Source organism: Melanerpes formicivorus, unplaced genomic scaffold (assembly GCF_026170545.1).
Source record: "Melanerpes formicivorus ecotype bairdi unplaced genomic scaffold, bMelFor1.0.p_v2 SCAF_8, whole genome shotgun sequence".
Taxonomy (NCBI): domain Eukaryota; kingdom Metazoa; phylum Chordata; class Aves; order Piciformes; family Picidae; genus Melanerpes; species Melanerpes formicivorus.
The window spans coordinates 7,753,206-7,774,499 of record NW_027142360.1 but is presented as its reverse complement, the minus strand read 5'-3'; the positions used below and the strand labels follow the sequence as shown (position 1 = coordinate 7,774,499).

At 41.0% G+C, this 21,294-nt stretch overlaps 1 protein-coding gene across 2 annotated transcripts in view; it reads left to right on the top strand.

The window, feature by feature from the left end:
* Nucleotides 1–21,294, top strand: part of LOC137442851 (solute carrier organic anion transporter family member 1C1-like) — a 28,153-nt gene that overhangs the window by 1,215 nt on the left and 5,644 nt on the right. For both annotated transcript variants that reach the window (XM_068141916.1, XM_068141917.1), the window contains exons 2-12: nucleotides 1,979–2,124; nucleotides 3,923–4,064; nucleotides 4,155–4,287; nucleotides 5,626–5,756; nucleotides 5,961–6,107; nucleotides 11,253–11,351; nucleotides 12,314–12,550; nucleotides 13,471–13,635; nucleotides 14,957–15,152; nucleotides 17,388–17,553; nucleotides 19,606–19,787. In XM_068141916.1, the coding sequence (XP_067998017.1) occupies nucleotides 2,014–2,124; nucleotides 3,923–4,064; nucleotides 4,155–4,287; nucleotides 5,626–5,756; nucleotides 5,961–6,107; nucleotides 11,253–11,351; nucleotides 12,314–12,550; nucleotides 13,471–13,635; nucleotides 14,957–15,152; nucleotides 17,388–17,553; nucleotides 19,606–19,787 (1,709 nt within the window). In that variant the 5' untranslated portion in view covers nucleotides 1,979–2,013. The remainder of the gene's footprint in view (nucleotides 1–1,978; nucleotides 2,125–3,922; nucleotides 4,065–4,154; nucleotides 4,288–5,625; nucleotides 5,757–5,960; nucleotides 6,108–11,252; nucleotides 11,352–12,313; nucleotides 12,551–13,470; nucleotides 13,636–14,956; nucleotides 15,153–17,387; nucleotides 17,554–19,605; nucleotides 19,788–21,294) is intronic.

The window sequence follows — 21,294 nt, the reverse complement described above, 5'->3', positions numbered from 1 at the left end:
TATTTGCTTTTCATAGTCAGTTTTGGTGGATTCTGCTGGAGTAGGGCTTGGAACTGAAAACTGGAAAATTTAAGTTAGAATGCTACATTAGATATTAGTGCTCATTTGCAATCATTAGAAATAACTTTTGGAGGATTGTTTGCTTTCTAAGAGTGTTGTAATTTCTGGGCATAGGTGAGCTGAGGTCTTCAGAGGAAGAAAGTGACCTTTGGACATTAGACCAGGACTTTGCCACGGCCTTACCACCCAGAGTGTCAAAAATCCCTCACAGCATTTAAAAGGCCTCCACTAAAAGGTCAGCTAGCATCTAAAGACTACAGGAAGGGAACTTGGGGAAGTGCCCAGGAACAGGCTGCCCAGAGAGGTTGTGGAGCCTCCCTCTCTAGAGACATTCTAAACCTGTCTGGATGTGTTCCTATGTGACCTACTGTAGGTGATCCTGCTCTGACAGGGGGGTTGGACTGGATGATCTTTCAAGGTCCCTTCCAACCCCTAATGTTCTGTGATTCTGTGATTAAACAGAGTGGGATATCTAAGATACCAGTTTCTTGTGAGAGAAATGTTACAGGCCATTTTGTTGACCTATGTTCCTCTCTATTCCTCCAATACATGTGGCAATCTATATTAGAGCTAACTAATTGATTTTGCTACTGCTGCACCAGTTTCTCAATAGGGGAACTTGGCGATAACTCTTGACTTGTCATTCTAGATTTGTCTGTATCAGCTGATCAGCTTAATCTAGATCAACCAGTGTAGCTAAGATGACTCCTTATATTATAGCCAATTTTTAAAAAGAAATAATCATAACTACATTTATTACCTGTTATGCAGGAACTTGCAGAGACTTAAGGACTTGATAATTTATTTTAATCAGTGCCCTCTTTCCACCAATAGATTTTTATCTATGATGTCTCTTACACTATTCTCTCTTCAGTCATCATTTGTGCTTTGATTCTGTATTTATCCAATAAATGCCATTACCCACAGTAAAGCTGACAGAATGGTTCAGGCCAGTGTTCAGAATTTGCACAGTCAGAGAAAATTCTCCCCAATATCAGGTGATGGAATGAGAGGAAATAGCCTGAAATTGTGTCAGGGGAGGTTCAGTTTGGAGATTAGGAAAAACCTTTTACTGAAAAAGTGGCCAGGCATTGGAACAGGCTGCCAGTGGAGGTGGTGGAGTCACCATCCCTGGAGGTGTTCAAGAAACATGTGGCCATGGCACTTTGGGACATGGTTTAATGGCCATGATGGTGGTAGGTCAATGGTTGGACTTGATGATCTTAGAGGTCTGTCAGAAAGCATGCACAGACTCCTTGTTGGTGAAGCAGGAATCGTTTATCGGTACAGAACAAAAAGCTTATATAGGAAAAATCAATCAGGGTAAGCAATTTCCTGACATTCTTGCACCACTGCTGCAAATTGAGTTTTCTCCTTTGATATGTAGCTGTCCATTGTTATCTTCATCCCATATCAGGTTGATCTTCTCCTGCATGGAGGCAAGCGTCCTCCTGTCTCGCACTTCAGGTTGTTTACCATGGTCAGCTCTTCTTTATCATCAAGCTATCCTTCCAGTATCAGTGGCCTGTTCTTCTTGCTTGTCCTAAAACCTTCTATAGATACTTTCTGCTTTCCTACAGAGGTCTTTTCCAACCAAAGCAATTCTATTATTTCCATGACTCAATGAATACCAGAAGCCTACTGGATCACACCATTTAGCTTGGAACAGTGATCAAAAGTGGACATCTAAAAGACGGTATAAGAATTAATTCAAGCATAGTGAGCATGACTCTCTGACATACTGTCTTAACCACCAGCTGCCTAGGGACTTTTTTTTCCTCTACAACATCCTTTCTGAGAAAAGATGTCAATGTGCAGATGTCTCAGGCAGGGTCACACCATCTCGTGTGTCTGTGAAACATTGGTGCCTCTGTTGTTATGCATATAATAGCTAATCATAGTGATACTCTCCAAACAGGAAAACCTACATATCAGATCTGGAGGAGGAAAACCATGGACAAACAAATCACTGCTGGCCAACTTAAAGACAAGTCACTGTTCCAAGACAGTGATGGCAGCGCAGGCCCTGCCAAGACTATGCACCATAATTGTTCAAAGCTAAAGGTATGGAGGCAAGCCTTTGCCACATTTTTTTTTTCCCCCTGGGTTACAGAAAATGACAATTTGAACTTCTATCAAAATTTGGTTAGTTCTGTATGATGCTACCTATGTTGGAAACAATGCTCTAGATTGTGATTCCAAGAATACAGAAGTCAATAAATGTGTTCAGCAGTTAAAAGGTGAGGTCATAGTTCACTGTTATGTATGGAAAAAAAATAGAAATGAGTAGATTCAGGTTGGATGTTAAGAAGAGAGAGACCTGATTGCTCTCTATGACTACCTGAAAGGAGTTTTTAGACAAGTGGAGGTTGGTCTCTTCTCCCAGGCAAACAGCACCAGAACAAGAGGACACAGTCTCAAGTGGTGCCAGGGCAAGTTTAGGCTGGAGGTGAGGAGAAATTCCTTCACAGAAAGAGCAATTTGCCATTGGAATGTGCTGCCCAGGGAGGTGGTGGAGTCACTGTCCCTGGAGGTGTTCAAAAAAGGATTCAATGTGGCACTTGCAGACATGGTTTAGTTGTCAGGAGGTGTTAGGTATTAGGTAATAGGTTGAACTTGATTATCTCAGGTCTTTTCCAACCTGTTTGATTCTGTGATTCTGTGAAGTTCTTCACCATAAGGATGGTGAGACACTGGACCAAGTTGCCCAAGGAGGTGGTAGAAGTCCCATTCCTGGAGGTTTTTAAGGCCAGGCTGGATGTGGCTCTGAGGAGTCTGATTCTAGTGTGAGGTGTCCCTGCCCATGGCAGGGGGCTTGGAACTAGATGATCCTTGAGGTCCCTTCCAACCCTAACAATTCCATGATTCTATGATTCATTTAGAGATGTTTCATAGTTTCATAGTTTCATAGTTTCATTCAGGGTTGGAAGGGACCACAAGGATCATCTAGTTCCAACCCCCCTGCCATGGGCAGAGACACCCCACACTAGATCAGGCTGGACAGAGCCTCATCCAGCCTGCTCTTAAACACCCCCAGGGACGGGACCTCGACCACCTCCCTGGACAACCCATTCCAGGGTTTCACCACTCTCATGGTGAAGAACCTCCTCCTCACATCTAGCCTGAATCTCCCCACCTCCAGCTTCATTCCATTCCCCCTAGTCCTATCACTACCTGATATCCTGAGAAGTCCTTCCCCAGCCTTCCTGTAGGCCCCCTTCAGATACTGGAAGGCGACAATTAGGTCTCCTCGGAGCCTTCTCTTCTGCAGACTGAACAGCCCCAACTCCCTCAGTCTGTCCTCATAGGAGAGGTGCTCCAGCCCTCTGATCATCCTCGTGGCCCTTCTCTGGACACGTTCCAGCACCTCCACATCCCTCTTGTAATAGGGGCTCCAGAACTGGACACAGTACTCCAGGTGGGGTCTCACCAGGGCTGAGTAGAGGGGGAGGATCACCTGTGCTATAGTCATAGTGGTAGCTGCAGCTGCATCTTTTCATCCACGTGTTTTAGAACAGAAACAGGAGTAATAAGATGTGCTGTTGTAATAGTACTAATACTGAACATCTTGATGCTGCTAAGAAGGGAAACAACCAAGATTGTATGTGGTAGAAAGGCAGAAGGTGCACACAGTCAATTCAACTTTTGGTTTCCTTGCGGTAGAAGAGGCTTTGGTGGAGGTCCTCCTGAAAGAGAAAGTAAAATTTTCTGTTTTAAGGAACACAATAGGAAGAATCTCTTCACAGAGATTGAGAAAGCAAAGCATTTGATTTTTGTGTCTCTTGAATAGGTTGCTTAGGTATCCAGCCATGAAGAAAACAATTTTTGGTTGTTTGCAAATTCCATTATTTTCTCTCTTCAGATATTTCTTGGAGCTCTAGCTTTTTCCTTTTTTGCCAAAGGACTTTCTGGAAGCTACATGAAGAGCATGTCCAGTCAAATTGAAAGGAGATTTGAAGTCTCATCATCAGTTGTTGGCATCATTGATGGCAGCTTTGAGCTAGGTATGTGTGCTTTGAAATTGGATGAGTACTGCTTCTTAAGACATGCATATCTTTTTGTGACCTTACTGGTGCTCTCTCCTATTGATGCAGGTAACTTAATGGTGATGCTGTTGGTGAGCTACCTTGGACCAAGAGTCCATCGCCCAAAAGTGATTGCTGTTGGATGTCTCATCATGTCCTTGGGATCGTTCTTGTCAGTGATGCCTCAGTTCCTAATGGGACGGTAAATATGGAGATTTTTCCCATTATGCACTGATTCAGTGTTTTGTGACCATACACCTGAGTTAAAAGCTTAACAATAGCAGGTTTTTTTCCAAGAAGCTTTTAATAGGATATTTTAGTATTGACTCTCTGATTTCCCATCTGGATGCTTACCTTTTTTTACGGGTAAGTAAGACAGAAGTCTCAGGTTTCTATAGAACACACACATAATTAGAGATGAAGTGGGTTGAATTTTTCACCTGGTGTGGGTGATATATAGAATAGACATATAGGTATGTTTTTTTCCATACTTGGACTATAATGAGATCTTGATGGAAGGGATTTCTTTCTCTATGGTGGCTATTCATGCTAAGCTCTTTATGAAAATGTACATTTCCCTCCCCTGGATTCAGGGAGAGTTAAATATCTAAACGCCCTTTCACATCTAAGCTTTAGTGCTTACATAGTTGTCAGAAGCACTTCCTACCTCTTCAATCCTTTGGCATCCTTACTGAATAGTAGTTGAAAAACTGTTCCTCAGAAATTAAAACCAAGAACAATATCTGTCATAAGAAGGATATGGGAAGAATTATATCTGGAGGTATGGGAAGTGGTCACACTTCCTTTGGGAACCTGCACTGGAGGGGACAGCACAGGCCAGAAGCAGAGCTATGCAAAACTGATATAATTCAAATTCATGCCCAAGTTCTGAAGACTATCTATTCCCAACACTGAGGAAAACCCTGTGGCCATGGGGACCTCACTGTCATCCATCACAATGTTGAAGATTTGACTGCAGTCAGAGGGAGTATCTGCTTTCTATTTATTTCAATGTAGCATACATATACTCAGGTTGGCCTCAATTTACTTAGCAGATTTGCTGTAGTAGCTGACTGCCTAAATTCAGACAAACTGGCAGGTGTTTTGCAGCCTATGTTAATCTCTTTATAGACACAGATAAGCTACTACAATTTCTAGTAGTTAATCTTAAACTAGCATGGAAATCTCTGTTACACATCTGCTATATAGGTAAGAAGCTGGTAGCAGTATGGGAAAACATCAGTGTTACTGCATGTAGCCAGATGTGGATGGACTCTGTCCTTCAGTCTAAAGAATGACTTCTTAAGACCTGGGAAGCAGATTTTTTGCTCTCTAGCTCAAGAACATATTGGGGTTAGAATGGCTGGATCGTTTGGAGAAAGGGATGAAGATACCTCTCTTTTTTTGGGTGAAAGCTCTGGAAATGGGTTGCTCCGTTGTTTTGCCTGTGTGTAAGAAAAATGAACATGAGGCTCATATACCCTTCCTGTAAAGCAGAGTCTTTCATGTGTCAGTTGTATTTTACATAGTTGTTTTCCAGTTATAATTATGAAAGGATAACTGTTACTGCGGACAACTCCTCTATGAGTATATCAGCTTGCTCCCCATCATTGTCTGAAGGCCATCTAGTCACAGATGCTACAAAAGCGCCCAGCTCAATAAAAAATCACGGTAAGCAAAAGTTCTGATGTCGTATTCCCTTCTTCGGCTTGTCCCTTCTTTTACTGGAAAGCAGTAACCCCCCTGTTAGAAATCATGATACATACAGACTCATTATGTAATGATGCTAAACCCCCCTCTCCTAATTTATTTTTCAGTTGCAACAAAGTCTTGTAGAATTATGTTCACAGGAGTGTAAATATTTTTGTCCTGCAGGATGTGAGAAAACAACAACTTCCTACCTGTGGCTCTTTGTGTTGGTGGGGAACCTTCTCCGTGGAATTGGGGAAGCACCAGTTATGCCACTGGGGGTTTCCTATATTGATGATTTTTCCAAAGAAGAAAACTCAGCATTTTACATAGGTAATATGGAAATGATGGGGGTTTATGCTGGATGCTCTTTTCTTTAACACCTCTGTAGCCAAGACACAAAAAAGCAATACAAAAGAGATCTCATGTTTACTGTTGAAGGATATTTCCCAGATGCTCCTGATGCCTTCCCCAACTGGCTTCTGCTACATGTGTCATGTAGCAGAAAGATGAAGAGAAATAAGCATAATCATTTCTCCATCATTTCTCATTTCTCCAAAGTGATGAGTCATAGCCATCTTACCTGTCATGTCACCTTCAGCTCCATAGCTTCAGAGGTTAAAGTTCTTCCTAATCACTGTTTCACAGATAAGAGGATGATCCTTAATGTACAAATCAGTAATGTAAATACATTTCAGAAGCTTTCACCTGAGTTGTTGAATTTTACACACAGCCTGCTTCCTGATGAAAGGTTTTTTCAAGTCACTAGTTACTCAAGGAGAAACTAAACTTCTGCCAGGGTGTTGTAACAAATCCCTTCTAATTGGAATTTTGTTGTTGTTGTTTTGATGGAAGATAGCCTATTACCCAAGAGAGAAACACTTACACCCAAGCTGATTAATTTATTGCCAAACTGATTTAGTAGCATGGAGTGATTGTGTGGCTGAGGGAGGCCAAACCTGCTGCCTGAAGTAAACTTGGTAAAGTTGAACTGGTCATAAAGATAGTAAGACACAATTTAAGGAAGAATTTGCTATGTAAAAACTACAGGGTAAGGCCATTGCAAATGTCTTCATTTGAGGATGAGGAAATATTATGGAGGGAGTTAATAAAACCAGAAGATCTATTCAGTTCTATTCTACATAAACATATTTGCAATCACCTCTGAGCTTATGATTAAAGTGTTTTTGAAAGTTCACCTGATTTTTTTTTTTTCATGTCAGAATCTGATGAGAAAGTACAAGTGGTTGGAGACTTCTGGGGAAATGAGATGATTCAACCTAAAGGAAAGATTCAACCTTTAGGAAAGATGTTGACTTGCTGGAACGTGTCCAGAGAAGGGCAACAAAGTTGGTGAGGGGTTTGGAACACAAGCCCTATGAGGAGAGACTGAGGGAGCTGGGGTTGCTTAGCCTGGAGAAGAGGAGGCTCAGGGGACACCTTCTTGCTGTCTACAGCTACCTGAAGGGAGGTTTTAGACAGGCAGGGTCTGGCCTCTTCTCCCAGGCAACCAGCACCAGAACAAGAGGACACAGTCTCAAGCTGCACCAGGGGAGGTTTAGACTGGATGTTAGGAAGAAATTCTTCATAAAGAGAGTAATTGCCCTTTGGAATGGGCTGTCCAGGGAGGTGGTGGATTCACCATCATTGGAGGCATCTAGGAGGAGACTTGGTGGGGTGCTTGATTGCATGGTTTAGTTGATTAGGTGGTGTTGGATGATAGGTTGGATGCGATGATCTTGAAGGTATCTTCCAACCTGGTCTGGTCTATCCTATCCTATCCTATCCTATCCTATCCTATCCTATCCTATCCTATCCTATCCTATCCTATCCTATCCTATCCTATCCTATCCTATCCTATCCTATTCTAAAATTCATTTGTGCCATGCAAATGAAGTAAAAGTATTTCATTTACAGAATGTGAAAATATTTCATTTTGCCGTTCTGGAGAGCAATTTTCAGTCTCTTACTCTGTTTTGATGAGCCGACCAGGTTTGTAAAAACAGTAAATGTTGAAATAGTCTTTTCCACAGAGATGAAATTCGTTTTTCTTGATCAAATTTAATTATTTTCTAGATCTGAATTTTTTTTTTAATCACTTAAACTGTACCCATTTATGATCAGTGTTTTTCTAAAATACTTTTTAAAATGTCAGTCAAACCTTGCTGGTGATTTTGACCACTGATCTCATTGTCTGACACAGAATCCCAGAATCATTAAGGTTGGAAGAGACCTCAAAGATCATCAAGTCCAACCTGTCACCACAGACCTCATGACTAAATCATGGCACCAAGTGCCATGCCCAGTCCCCTCTTGAACACCTCCAGGGATGGTGACTCCACCACCTCCCTAGGCAGCCCATTCCAATGGCTAACAACTCTCTCGGTGAAGAACTTTCTCCTCACCTCAAGCCTAAACTTGCCCTGGCGCAGCTTGAGACTGTGTCCTCTTGTTCTGGTGCTGGTTGCCTGGGAGAAGCAGCTTCATCTCCCTGTCTCTCCTTTCTCTCCTGCCCTTAGAAGTTTTGTTGAATAAGAGCATAAGATATTTTGAGGCAGAGAGAGCTTTTTAACTAAGTGTGAATAGAATACATTGTTAAATGTCAATAGAATACATTAAAATCTTTTTGGCATAGCTGTAGTGCAAATGATAACTGACAGCAATAAACTCAGAGTTGCCATAGGCAAGAGCAGAAAAGGAAAAGTTGACATTTAGTTAAACTGTCTTATGAAATTTAGTAGAGGATGGTACTTTTCTGTACTACTCTATGAGACAGCAAATTGATTTTTTTTGTTGTGTTTTTGTTTTGTTTTGTTTTTTTTATTTGTTTGGTTTGGTTTTGTTCAGGAAATTCTATATTTTTTTCACACTGAGTTTTACAGAACTGTCTAAAATTATGTAGTTCTGCCAGGCCATCTACATGGTTTTGAGGTGGTGTGGTGTACCATACCCAGTCCCGAAAAGCTTTTCTGCATGGGGTCACTACTAAGTATGAATATAAGGCATAATGGTCTGCCCCTCTGTGTCTGTGTGCAGTTGGCCTTTGTCAGGAGAGGGGAATATCAGGATCTCAGGGGTTTGGTTTGTTCTGAGAGGCCTTTGGTGGGGTGACCTCTGAGGGCAGCTCCTCTGATGGAGAGATTTCATAAACACTCCCTCATGCTAAGCACTTTATTTATTCAGGTATTTTATGGCTTTCAGCGGCTTCACTTCTGTTTAGGTGCTTATAGAAGAGTTGCCAACATACATATGAGTGTTTCACCTATACTAATAAGCTTTCAGTAGCCAATTTAAATAATGAATTTCCAATTTTGTTTGAAACTGAATGTTGGCAGGGTTAATTAGTGGCAGTAGGCTTATCAAGTAAGAGGCATAATAGACATTAGCACCAGCTTTGAATGTGTGAAATTTCATCACTATCATATAATCTTGTTCCTATTGAACCCATGGCTTCAATAGAAACATATCTAAGGCCATGTATGTTGTTAATTTGAACATCTATTACCTGCTAATCAATACAAGTTCTTGGGTGAGCTGTCAATAGGCAGCAGCTGATAAGCTGATAAGTCTGCATGATTTACTGTTGGTAGTTTAGTCTGTCAATTGCAAAGAATAAGTCCTGAAAAGGAAAACTATGATAAGAAATTACCACAGTGAACTTAACTGGGTTTGATTTATGGCTATGCAAGCATATAATCTTAGCCTAGTTATTATTGAATTTAAAGAGTATAGAGTTGTGAAATGTAAATCCAAACCTACACCTCTGCCAGATTATTGCACAAATGCACCTTAGTTTGTCTGATAGCTTATTGGTATGGGTGTGCTGGTTTGTACCTGATTATTCTAGGAATCTGCCACAGACTGTTTGAACTTTGGAGATGAGCTTGCATAGTTCCAAGTCATAAGTTCTGCTTTAGACTCACTGATAAATAAGCATACAGAGCTAGTACCTGGCTTCTAGTGTTAAAATCTTGACTTTGCAGGAGTCAGTCACTTTGGAAACATCAGAATTTAATCTAAAAGGCCAGAGCTTTCAACAAAGTAACAGCAGAACACTAAATTAAAGCAATATGCAACAGGAGCAATGAAGCAAAGATGAAAATAATCCCATTAAATTATTCTGTAGGAATTTATTACAGAAATTCTTGATGCTAAGATGAGCAAGCACTATATTCAGAAGAGAGTTTGCAAAACTAACAGGAAAACTCTCTGCAGTAGAACACAGTAGGATTTATAGAGCAGAGCACTGAATGTGGGCAAGAACTGATAGGCATTTGGTCATTTTTTTTCTGTTAAGTGACTTTTGCAACTTCAAGCAGCTCCTAGGTGACAATTCATTGCTAGGACTCAGCAATCAGTGTCAGTGATTTTTTTTCTTTTGTTTTTAAACTGATACCCCCTTACAATTCAACAGATCAACAGAAGAGACAAAGGAATGTCAGGACATACTTGAATTACTTTGAGAACGTTTTTATTTGATGCTGGTCAATGGTCACCAAGATCAGATTGCTGGGTATTTACACATCCTGCCAGCAAAATGCATTCACAGATTCCTAGGTTTCTGCTAGCCTTCAGAGCTTATTCATTTACTCTTCTAGGGACACTCCACCTTCCACCTTCTCCTGGTCCCATGTTCTCTCATTTGTAAGCAGAGTGGAAAATGGAAGTTCCAGTGAGGCCAGTAGGAAAACTGAAAGCTGCTTTTAAAGAGGTCATTACTTAATCAGTAGATTCCTTGTTTGTTTGTTTGTTTTTCCACAGCCTTTTAAGTACACATTAATGCAACAGTTAGGTGGTTTGCTCATTCTGGTGCTGAACAAATCAACAAAGACTCTGTCCAATGAACTTTGGTCCCACCACGCAGCACATTTGTATATCCCCATTGCCTACAGAAAATATTATCAGGATCCTGTGTCTAATTCCATGTCCATGAGCTTTCATTGTTGCTGTCATCCTAATGTGACTCTAAACTAAAAAAAATGTACCTTTTCTTATGGACAACAGCAGATCAACTACTACTACTTAAAATTAAATTAGGGAACAGTCTTGACTTCTACAATCATAGAATGTGATGCAAGCTGTAAGTAGATTTGCAGGTAGACTTATGCAAAGCAACTACAAAAAGCTGAGGAGAGAAGTAGAAAGGAGAAGCGTAAAAATAATTGCAATGCTACTCTCTCTCTTTCTGTTCCTTCCAAGATGCCAATCATGCCAATGAAATTTAGGTAGGGCCACCCATGACACTGTGCACAGTTTGGCAAAGCCCTGTGTGGGTGAAGGAATCTGCTTTGACAACACAGCTAGAGTGCTGGCAGCTTAAGCCTTATTTTCTTGTTGTTCAGAAGCTTCCCACTAGACATCCTCTAATGGCCTGTGCCCCTTTTCTGTCTTCTCTTCCCTATTCTTGCCCCCAGAGAAGGCCTGCTTGTCCATACAGTGTTTTTCTCACTCTCCTGTGCTGCCTGCCTTCTCTTACAGGAATGGTGAGATCCTCGGGCATGTTTGGCCCAACTCTGGGCTTCCTGCTTGGATCTTTCTGTGCCAGCCTCTGGGTTGACATTGGCGTTGTGGATATGGGTAAGAGAACGTTGGGCAGTGCATTAACTGAGACAATGGCTGTGTATGGAAACCTTCATGCAGAGAAACATCTGCATCTTACTACTCTAAAAACAGTCTCTTGAACACTTCCAGTGAGTCACCATCACTGGAATGTTTTAAAAAGAGCCTGGATGAGGCACTTAATGCCATGGTTTAGTTGATTAGATGGTGTTTGGTGATAGGTTGGACTTGATGATCTTGAAGGTCTTTTCCAACCTGGTTAATTCTGTATTTTGTATTCTGTAAATCAAGATGGGGATGCTCAGAGTTTTTCCTACTTAGAAGCTGGTGTTCTTTATATTTTATTATCTTCAGCATTGTAGTGTGACTGGAAGAGCTGTTGGTGCAAGACTCCAACCCACAGTGAAAAAACCCTTTGCATGTCTTTTTATGCTTGTGCATGCAGTTATTACACCCTTGCAATGCAGCTGAGAACAAATGAGCAAAAGAAAGACCATCCTCATGTTGAAGGAACTTGGACACTTTCAACACTTGGCAAAAATTCTGTTCTCTTTAAAAAGCAGCAAAATTTCATATAAAACCTCATTTCATTATTCAAATCACTTTTAGTCTCAGCCCTGGGAAAATGTGAGAAACTTCCAGGAAAAACTGTTGAGTTTAGGAATGGAAGAGAGAGGATACAGTGGAAGTTGAGAAAGGCAGGTTGGTTTTGGGTGGCAAAGGGCACACTCCTGCTGTCACTCATTCCCAGGGAAAGTGGTGGAAGATTGTGTCAAGGAAGTGAAACTCTGGGTGTAAATAGAGACATCTATTTTTGACTGCATGGAACTGCTTTGACACAAACTGCATTTCAATTCTTCATATGACACATAAGTCACCTTTGTTCTAGTCTTTAAAGAGCATATATAAGGATATCTATACTAAGTTTCATTGCTCTGCATTATATTGAATCTATGTCTCTGTCTTTCTGTCTTTTATAGATGCCATCAGTATAAATCCCAGGGATAGCCGCTGGGTTGGTGCCTGGTGGCTTGGATTGCTTATCTGTGGAGCAGTCAACTTCATTGCTTCATTACCTTTTTGGTTTTTACCTTACTCCCTAACAAAAGAAGGAGAGAACGAAGACCTGAAGATTAGTCATTTGTCTGTTCAAGGAGATCACTGTAAAATGGATCCTCCAACTCACCCACAGTTAAAGTTCTCAGAGGCAGTAAAAGGTAAAAGATTATTGCCCAAATATGAATGCTTTTTGAGCTCAGCATGGATTTGCACAGCCCTCAACAAAATGCACGTTTTTGCAGAGCAAATTATGGACAAACCTGCTCTTTTTAATTTGTAGTGTTAGAATTACATCCTAAGAGTGTGTTTCACTCATCTCTTCATGTGGCATAGCTGCACAAAGCTTGTGCTGTTACTTTAAGCACCAGAGATTCTGAGTTCAACACTAGTTATCATGTGATGTACTACAGCTGTGACTCTATGGCTATGAAGGAAGAGGGGGGAGGTGGCTACTTCACCGAGGCCAACACATGGGAGGGAACCATGGGGCTAAGAACTGCATTAGCTGTGCCAGGGGTTCCACTGGATTCATAGCTCCTGTCTGTGAGCCCAGTGATGCTAAATTAACCTTCTATAGCAAACTACTGGTAGCTGGACTCCCTCGAGGATTTTATTAGTGTGAATGTGCACATCTTAGTGGCTATGGTGGATGTGTTTTGAACTCCCATCCTTCAGGCTAGTTTGCCAACAGTCAGGCTACAGGCTAAGTACAGGGTTTTGTCTTTACTTTTATGGACTTAAATACTCAAAGGTCTCAGGAAATGTTCCAGTCTTTGATGGGTTAGGTGGTCCCTTTCTCATGTGCGGCTCTCGTGTTGTTTATGAAGGCTCTTGATCCAGGAACCAAATTTTTGATTCCCAGTTCAACATTCAGTGTGCCATTCAGGCTTGATGCTCCTCCAAGTGTTGGAGATGAGGAAAACTGGCACTTGAGCAAGCATATGTTTCGATAGGCCAGGAGTTCTAACCTGCAATAGAGCCAGGAATTAAATCAAAGTTAGTTATAATATCTAAAGGATGTCAAAACAACTCTTCTATGTGTTTAGCAGGTTGTATAGCATGTACCTCTCCATTGCAGATTTCTTCCCAGCTCTGAAGAAGCTGTTTGGCAATCCAGTTTTCTTAGCATACATCTTCCTCACCATTCTGCAGTACAATTCTCTTGTTGGATTAGTGACCTACGAGACAAAGTTTATGGAGCAGCAATATAATATATCAGTGGCAAAAGCCATCTTTCTAATTGGTAGGTACCTGTCCATTAAAATTCCAGTGTCAAAGAGGAAGCTTTTCCTTGGTATTTGGCCTTCCTTTTTGGGAAGAGCTTCTGTGAACTTTTCTTTGGGTTAAGGGGAAAAAAGAAAGTCTGTATGGTTTATTGATTTTCCTACTGCATTTTAAAAATGGATGTTAATTTGAATGGTAATTTTCCTGCTGTTCCTAATTCAGTGAGCTAGAATTCAGTTAGATTTGTTTATGAATGTGCTTGGTTTTGTGATCAAAACCCACAGAAACTGCAACTAAGTAACAGAAGGAAAAAAAATTATGACTTAGAAAATTACTAGCGACGTGTAGTTTTCATTTTCAGACTAGCATCTTGATACAAATGTTCTTCCATTTTGATGACAAGTACAAAATTTATAAGCAATAATAATAAAAAGGTAAAATTTTGGCTAATTTGATTCAGCTCAAAGCTCCCTGCCAGTTCCCTCAAAAACAGGTTCTTTGTCATGTTGAAATTATATTAATCTCAGGGTGATTAATATGGTCTCATAACCTGGCAGGAAAACTGGGCTATTTGAGGTCATTGCAGAACTGATATTTCATTACTTTAATCTGAAGACTCCCAGGTTTGTGTGGGTCAGGTACAAATGTGGGAAAACCTTTCTTTTTCCTCTCTTTTTTTTTTTTGGATGTAGGGAAAGTTTTACAAAACCAACATGACCAAAAAAGGTCAAAACAGAAACCAAAACCAAAAAAACCCACACAGAAAAAGGCAAAGCCCTCACAATGAAACCTTGTAAGAACTCTCTGTTGATGCTGTAAATATTAGGGCTGGTGTTTGTGAAATGCTGAATGGATTAAATCCAAATTCAAATCTTTCTGTGATGCACTCTCAAAGCAAGACAGAACCCAATGCAAAACTAAACTCTGCTTCCTTTTACTTTCTGAGATTTTTTTTCTTTATATAACTTTCAGGAATTCTAATGCTTTATTTCACTTGAAGAAGTGCCCATAAGCTAAGACATATATCTTGTTAACTCCACTTTCTAACAGGCACCTGTACTGGTTTCATTATATCAGTGTACTTACAAACAACAGTATAGTAAAAAGTCAGGGAATGTTGAAGAATTAAGCTTTTATAAGTCATAACAGGACTTGAAATAAAATGAGGAATCAAGCAAGATTACTTAAAGGTGTTCAAAAAGTCTTACAGCCATGAAGGATCAGTCCAAAAATAGGTCAATATCTGATATTTTGTAAACTATTAGAAGGAAAATACTCCCTAAAAAGGGTCTGTGCAAGTGTTAGCTGTTAACATTATTATTATTACATTTCATTTGCAGGTGTGGTACTTTTACCTGTCACAATCCTGGGGATGTTTCTAGGAGGCTTTCTAATCAAGAAATTCAAACTTCACATAACCCAAATGGCAAAGTTTGCATGCATCACTTTTATACTAGCATATTCGTTTAACCTCTTGTACTATACCTGCAGCTGTGAGGCGTTCCAAGTGGCTGGCTTGACAACGCCCTACTCTGGGTTTGTATTCCCCTTGGTTTTGTGCTGCTTGTGTCATTTGTCATGATTGCTTCCTGCCCTGTGCAGGACATGGTGCATGCACCTTTATTCCTCTACTCTTACAAACAAGCCTGGCCTACTCTAGAAAATGTTTTGATGTGAGTCTGGATGAGTTCTGAAATCTGTCTTCTCTGTTGAGTTACTGTAGAATATTACTATATCCTTTTGCACAAAATATAGAATTAAAAGTTATGTCTCTTTTTAGAGACAGGTATTTATATTTATATATATATATATGTTTTTTTGCTGAAATTGACCTGCACTGGGCCATCTGCTAGTGTCCATCAGTATGGATTCATCTAGAGTGGAGCTACTGTGATTACATCACCTTACAGCTCCCTTGGTTATGATACACACAAGAAAATCCTAGGAGTTGAGATAGGCCTGTCAGGCTAAATTGATACCTGGGGATGGGCAGAATACTCTGATTTTGATTTTCAGTTTTATATTAAGCAGAAAATTTTCTTTTCTAAATTCTTTATTGCCAGATATTGACAAGGTACCTCTGTATTCTATCAAAGTGCTAATTCAGATTAAATTCTTCACAGGCAAATTACAGGTTTATATTCTGTTTTAAAGCTTTCTTGTAAAGCCAGTCTCCTGGATGCAGTGTTGAAAGTGGCTTCCCCAAATGACTTTACTCCAGAAGGGGTCATCCTCTAGATAAGTAAATGTTAACCAACATGAACAGTTACCAAACTCCCTTAGTATCTGGAGCTACTGACATTCCTGTGTCCTTTTTCTCAGCTAGGAGTTAGAAAGTGGTTATGCCAGGAGCATGTGCTGCCATAACAGACATTGCCTCTCCCTAATCATGGTCATGGTTTCTTGAGAACATTTTGCTGACTCTAGCAGCTTGCAACAATTGCCTACTGTTTTAAATTAACCCAGTCTAGTCAAAGAGATTTCAGGGGATTTTAAAGGATTTAACTGAATCTAGCAGGGCTGGCTAGATTTCCAATTCAGACAGAAACTCAGTCTTGTGTTTAATGAAACTGATTTTATGTTCAGGGAAACATCTCAGTTGTCTTGGCAAACCTGACACCCAGTTCATCTTTGAGGTTAGTTACATTAAAGATGTCAGAGGTTTGTGCAGTGAAGATAATTCTAGTTGAGTGCAGTATCTGATAGTGTAGAGTGAATTAATTGCAAGTAAGCAGAAACATCAATACAGCAAATATTGAAAGAGCAATTAAAGTGTCTCCAGGAGAACTGAGACTTTACTTTAACAGAGAATTTACCATATTGTTCTGGTTATGCTACTCACATAGTGTTTTACTCATTTAACAATTTGTAGTTAAGGTGAACAGTAGCTTAATGAAGGCTAAACCTCTCAGGTTTTATTTCCCCTCTAAAAGTCTTAGGAGAAATGTAGCCTCATTGAGATGTGCTGTGAGGTAAGGAGGAAGAAAAGGCAAATTTTGAACACTCTTTCCTAGAATGATTTCAAATAGCAGTGATTGGTAGATGGTGGATTCCTACCACTCTGGACTACTCTGTGTCTTGCTACCATGCTCTTAGAATCACTGACCACTTTTAAAATTCTCAGTTCTGGTTGTCATCCACTCAGTTTAACACTTTGGGGTCTGATTTTGATGGTTCTTGCAGAACTGTTGATAAAAGTGAAAGCTATAAAAATCCATGATAATATACAGCAAGAACCAAGATCTGATAATAGCTGGGTCTTAAGCTTGTCACATATGCAGGGCTGCTGCTGCTGAATACGGTCAGAGCTGAGCCAGAAGCGACACTTCTCACTCAGACTCTTGCAACTTCCATTGCCACCAGCCAGCTCTGATCTAAAAAAATACATATATTAAAATCAAGCACATCATACTGGTTTAGCTTTATGTGGTTTTATATCAACACTTCTAAGAGCCAGCTAAGGAAAAGCACGGCCAGCCTACAGGTGGTAAGAGTTTCTAGGTATGTTTTTCTTTTGGTTGGGTTGAGCTACTCTTCCCTCCCAGCCAAGAACAGCTAGTATGGGAGTTCCATGCCTTTTTAGCAACAAGCCATAAAAATGTGAATGCTTGATGAGAGAGATTTGGGCTAGCTGGGATTAGCTCAGGTCCCATATGACAGCTTCACAGTCCATTGTCTGGTAGCAGATACCTGTCCATGTTGCTTGCTTTACTTTCTCCATGTTTGTTATGTGACTAAATAACTATTTTATTACTTTCTGTTTTCCTCCAGATTAAAGCATCTTTCCTCCTCTAAAAACAGTTATGTGGCTAGTTGCAATGCTGACTGCAGCTGCAAAGCGGATCAGTGGGACCCTGTATGTGGGGATAATGGCATCACTTACATGACAGCCTGCTTTGCTGGATGTAAATCATCGGTCGGGATGGGAAAGAATATGGTAAATATATAGGTGGAGACATGATTATTTAGTAAGGCCTGTTGTGATAGGACACTGGGAGACGGTTGCCCAGGTGGCCAAGAAAGCAAATAGCATCCTGGCCTGTATCAGGAATAGTGTGGCCAGCAAGAGCAGGGAGGTCATTCTGTCCCTGTACTCAGCACTGGTTAGGCCACACCTTGAGTCCTGGGCCCCTCAGTTTAGGAAAGATGTTGACTTGCTGGAATGTGTCCCGAGAAGGGCAACAAAGCTGATGAGAGTCCTCGAGCATAAGTCCTATGAGGAAAGGCTGAGGGAGCTGGCTGAGGAGACATTATTGCTGTCTACAACTACCTGAAGGGAGGTTGTAGCCAGGTGGGGGTTGATCTCTTCTCCCAGACGACCACCAACAGAACAAGAGGACACAGTCTTAAGCTGCACCAGGGAAGGTTTAGGCTGGATGTTTGGAAGAAATTCTTCACAGAAAGGGTGATTGGCCATTGGAATGTGCTGCCCAGGGAGGTGGTGGAATTACCATTACTAGAGGTGTTTAGGAAGAGACTGGATGGGGTGCTTGGTGCCATGGTTTAGTTGATTAGGTGATGTTGGGTGATAGGTTGGACTTGATGATCTTGAAGGTCTTTTCCAACCTGCTTAATCCTAATTCTAAATTGTAAGAGAGTAGATCTAGATCTAGGGAGAAAGTTTTCATCATGAAGGTGGTGAAACATGTTGGCCAGAGATGCCATTGTGGAACCATCCCAGGTCAGGTTGGACAGGGCTCTGAGCAACCTGATATAGTTGAAGATGTCCCTGGACATTGAAGCTGAGGATTGGACTTTATGACCTTTGAAGGTCCCTTGTAACCCTAACTGTTATCTGATTATAGCTAAATTTCTACATCTATATTTTATTCTTTGTGCTTAAGAAATACAGTATTCTGTATGGTTTAAACTTGTGGAAACTGATTGAGTGCAAGGGAGAGTTTTTAGAAGAGTTGAGATGAGGTAAGTAAGCTCTTCAGGAGAGACATGAAAACTTCAGACTCTTGACTTCCATTTCTTGAATGCTTTTATTGTGATTTTTTAATGATTCATCTATTTGTCAGCAGGTTGACCATAGATTTGGCTTTAAATTTCTCAGTTGATCTCTTACTGTGTATGCAGAATACAGCTAAGAGAGGTTTGCTTTAGAAGACCTATACTAGTCTGGTTTTCATACTAGTGGTACCAACTCATGCAGAGCAGACCTGTATTGCTGGTTTGACAAACCAGATTACACTGGAATTTCCTGCTTTCCTCAGCTGCCATAGCTCAGGAAAGCAACTCATAATGCTAAACTGTACAGCCAAGAAGTCCTGTAATTATGCATCTGACCATTTTGTTCAGTGTACCAGCACCAAATTCATTGCCAGGACTCCAAATAACCCTGCCTGGGCAAGACCATTAAATCAGTAGATGTGCAGATGTATGGTCATGTTTTGTGAGAGATGCAGGATTGCCTTTATGTAAAAATAAAGTAAAAGACAAGAAACACTTTCAGGCTTACCTCAAATACATTCAAGCAATATTTTCTTGCTTCACTTCAGGGAAACTGGCTTTCAAAAACATGTCTCTTGCAAACTTCAAAGGCTATGAAACCACCCACTCTCAGTCCAGGGTCAAATGCTGGATGATATACCTGATTTTAGCTGTGCATATAGGCGATTTGCATATAGATTTGCATTGTTTGATCCAGACCTATACTGTTATTGCTACTCATTTACTTCGTAGGATTCTTGAGTAGACTGGCTGTTCAATAGTTCATGTCTGAATTGTATAGTCTTGACCCTTTTTAGGCATACACAGAGCGCTGTCTGTCCTGGCAATGGCATAGCAAAGTTGCTTTCTGTCTCTGGAGCAGCTCAGGGTGGCTACAGCATACCAAGGCACTTGGCCATCAGTCTGCACAGATGATTTTCAGCATAAACAAGAGCCTGCCTGTAACGGGGAGTGAAACATCGAGTTACTGATACAGTTTTTTTTTGTGCCACAGAATTCTGATTAAGTTCTCCTTCTCATTTTCTCTTTTCAGGTGTTTCACAATTGCAGCTGTGTGGAAGGACAAGGGCGTGGGCTTGGCAATTCCTCTGCAGTTTTGGGACAATGCCAAAGAGAAAGCTGTGCCAAAGCATTTCCCTACTTTTTAGCATTACAGACTGCATGTGCATTTTTTTTAGCCTTAGGAGGCACCCCTACATACATGATCATGTTTAGGTAAAACACTTTACCTTACCTTGACCATAAAGCTTGAAGAAAGAGAAACAGAATATGCTATCTACTATTTCATTCCTATTGTGGGGAATAGCACACCAATGAAATTGGGGCCCTGAGTCTTTGCTTGCACTCTGAAATCCAACTCATTTCAGAAACACAGCAAAATACCTGTCCACCAATGTAATTCCAGTTTAAGGCTGAGTAGATACTTTGGTGATGAGTTGGGTGGGCCTTATGCTGATCCTGAACACTGGTTTTCAGTGCCAGTGCCAGGGATGTTTTTAACAGAGCAATGAACTTGAAATGAGGTGAGGTGCTAAGCCATATCCAAGGTGACTATGCTCTTCACATTACTCAGGAAAACATTCCTCTCCTATGGAGACAGACTGGGGGAGTTGGGGCTATTCAGTATGGAGAAGAGAAGGCTCTGAGGAGACCTTCTTATGGCTTTTCAGTGTCTTAAGAGGGTCTACAAGAAAGCTGGGGAGGGACTTTTTAGGGTATCAGGTAGTGATAGAAGTAGGGGGAATGGAGCAAAAATAGAAATGGGTAGATTCAGACTGGATGTTAAGGAAAAGTTCTTCACCATGAAGGGTGGTGAGGCACTGGAACAGGTTGCCCAAGGAGGTGGTAGAAGCCTCATCCCTGGAGGTTTTTAAGGCCAGGCTGGATGTGGCTGTGAGCAACCTGATCTAGCGTGAGGTGTCCCTGCCCATGGCAGGAGGCTTGCAACTAGATGATCCTTGAGGTCCCTTCCAACCCCAACAATTCTATGATTCACCTTTGTTAAGCCTTGTTGCCTCAGGAATGTTTTCTGTGTTGTGAGAAGCTTGATACTCCCTCTTATTTGTTCAGCTGGTGTAAACAGAACTACGTTAGCAGAAATAACCTTTTTTATTGTTATTCCTGCAGTTGTAGAGCAGCCCTGTATGTCACACTTGGAAGAAAAGACAATGTTCTGAGCTTCTTGCACCAAAGCTTCTTTGCACTCGTGCTTGTGGGTGAATTGCAATCTTTAGCAGTCAGTGCACATGTCTAGCTAACCTTGTTGACTAAGCTGATGGTTCTTCTGCAGTAGTTCTAAATACAGCCATTCTTACTGCATGCCTGCATTAGGGATGTACAAGGCTCATTTTTCTGGGCAGTTTTCAGAACACAAATGTATAATGAGAAGCCCCTAATTTTAATGCTGAAGAGACAAAAGATGATATTCTGATATATACATTACAGTATCAGAGTATTACAGTATCAGAGTATCACAGTATCACTAAGGTTGGAAGAGACCTCAAAGATCATTGAGTCCAACCTGTCACCACAGACCTCATGACTAAACCATGGCACCAAGTGCCACGTCCAATCTCCTCTTGAACACCTCCAGGGATGGCAACTCCACCACCTCCCTGGGCAGCACATTCCAATGGCTAACAACTCTCTCTCTGAAGAACTTTCTCCTCACCTCGAGCCTAAACTTCCCCTGGCACAGCATGAGTCTGTGTCCTCTTGTTCT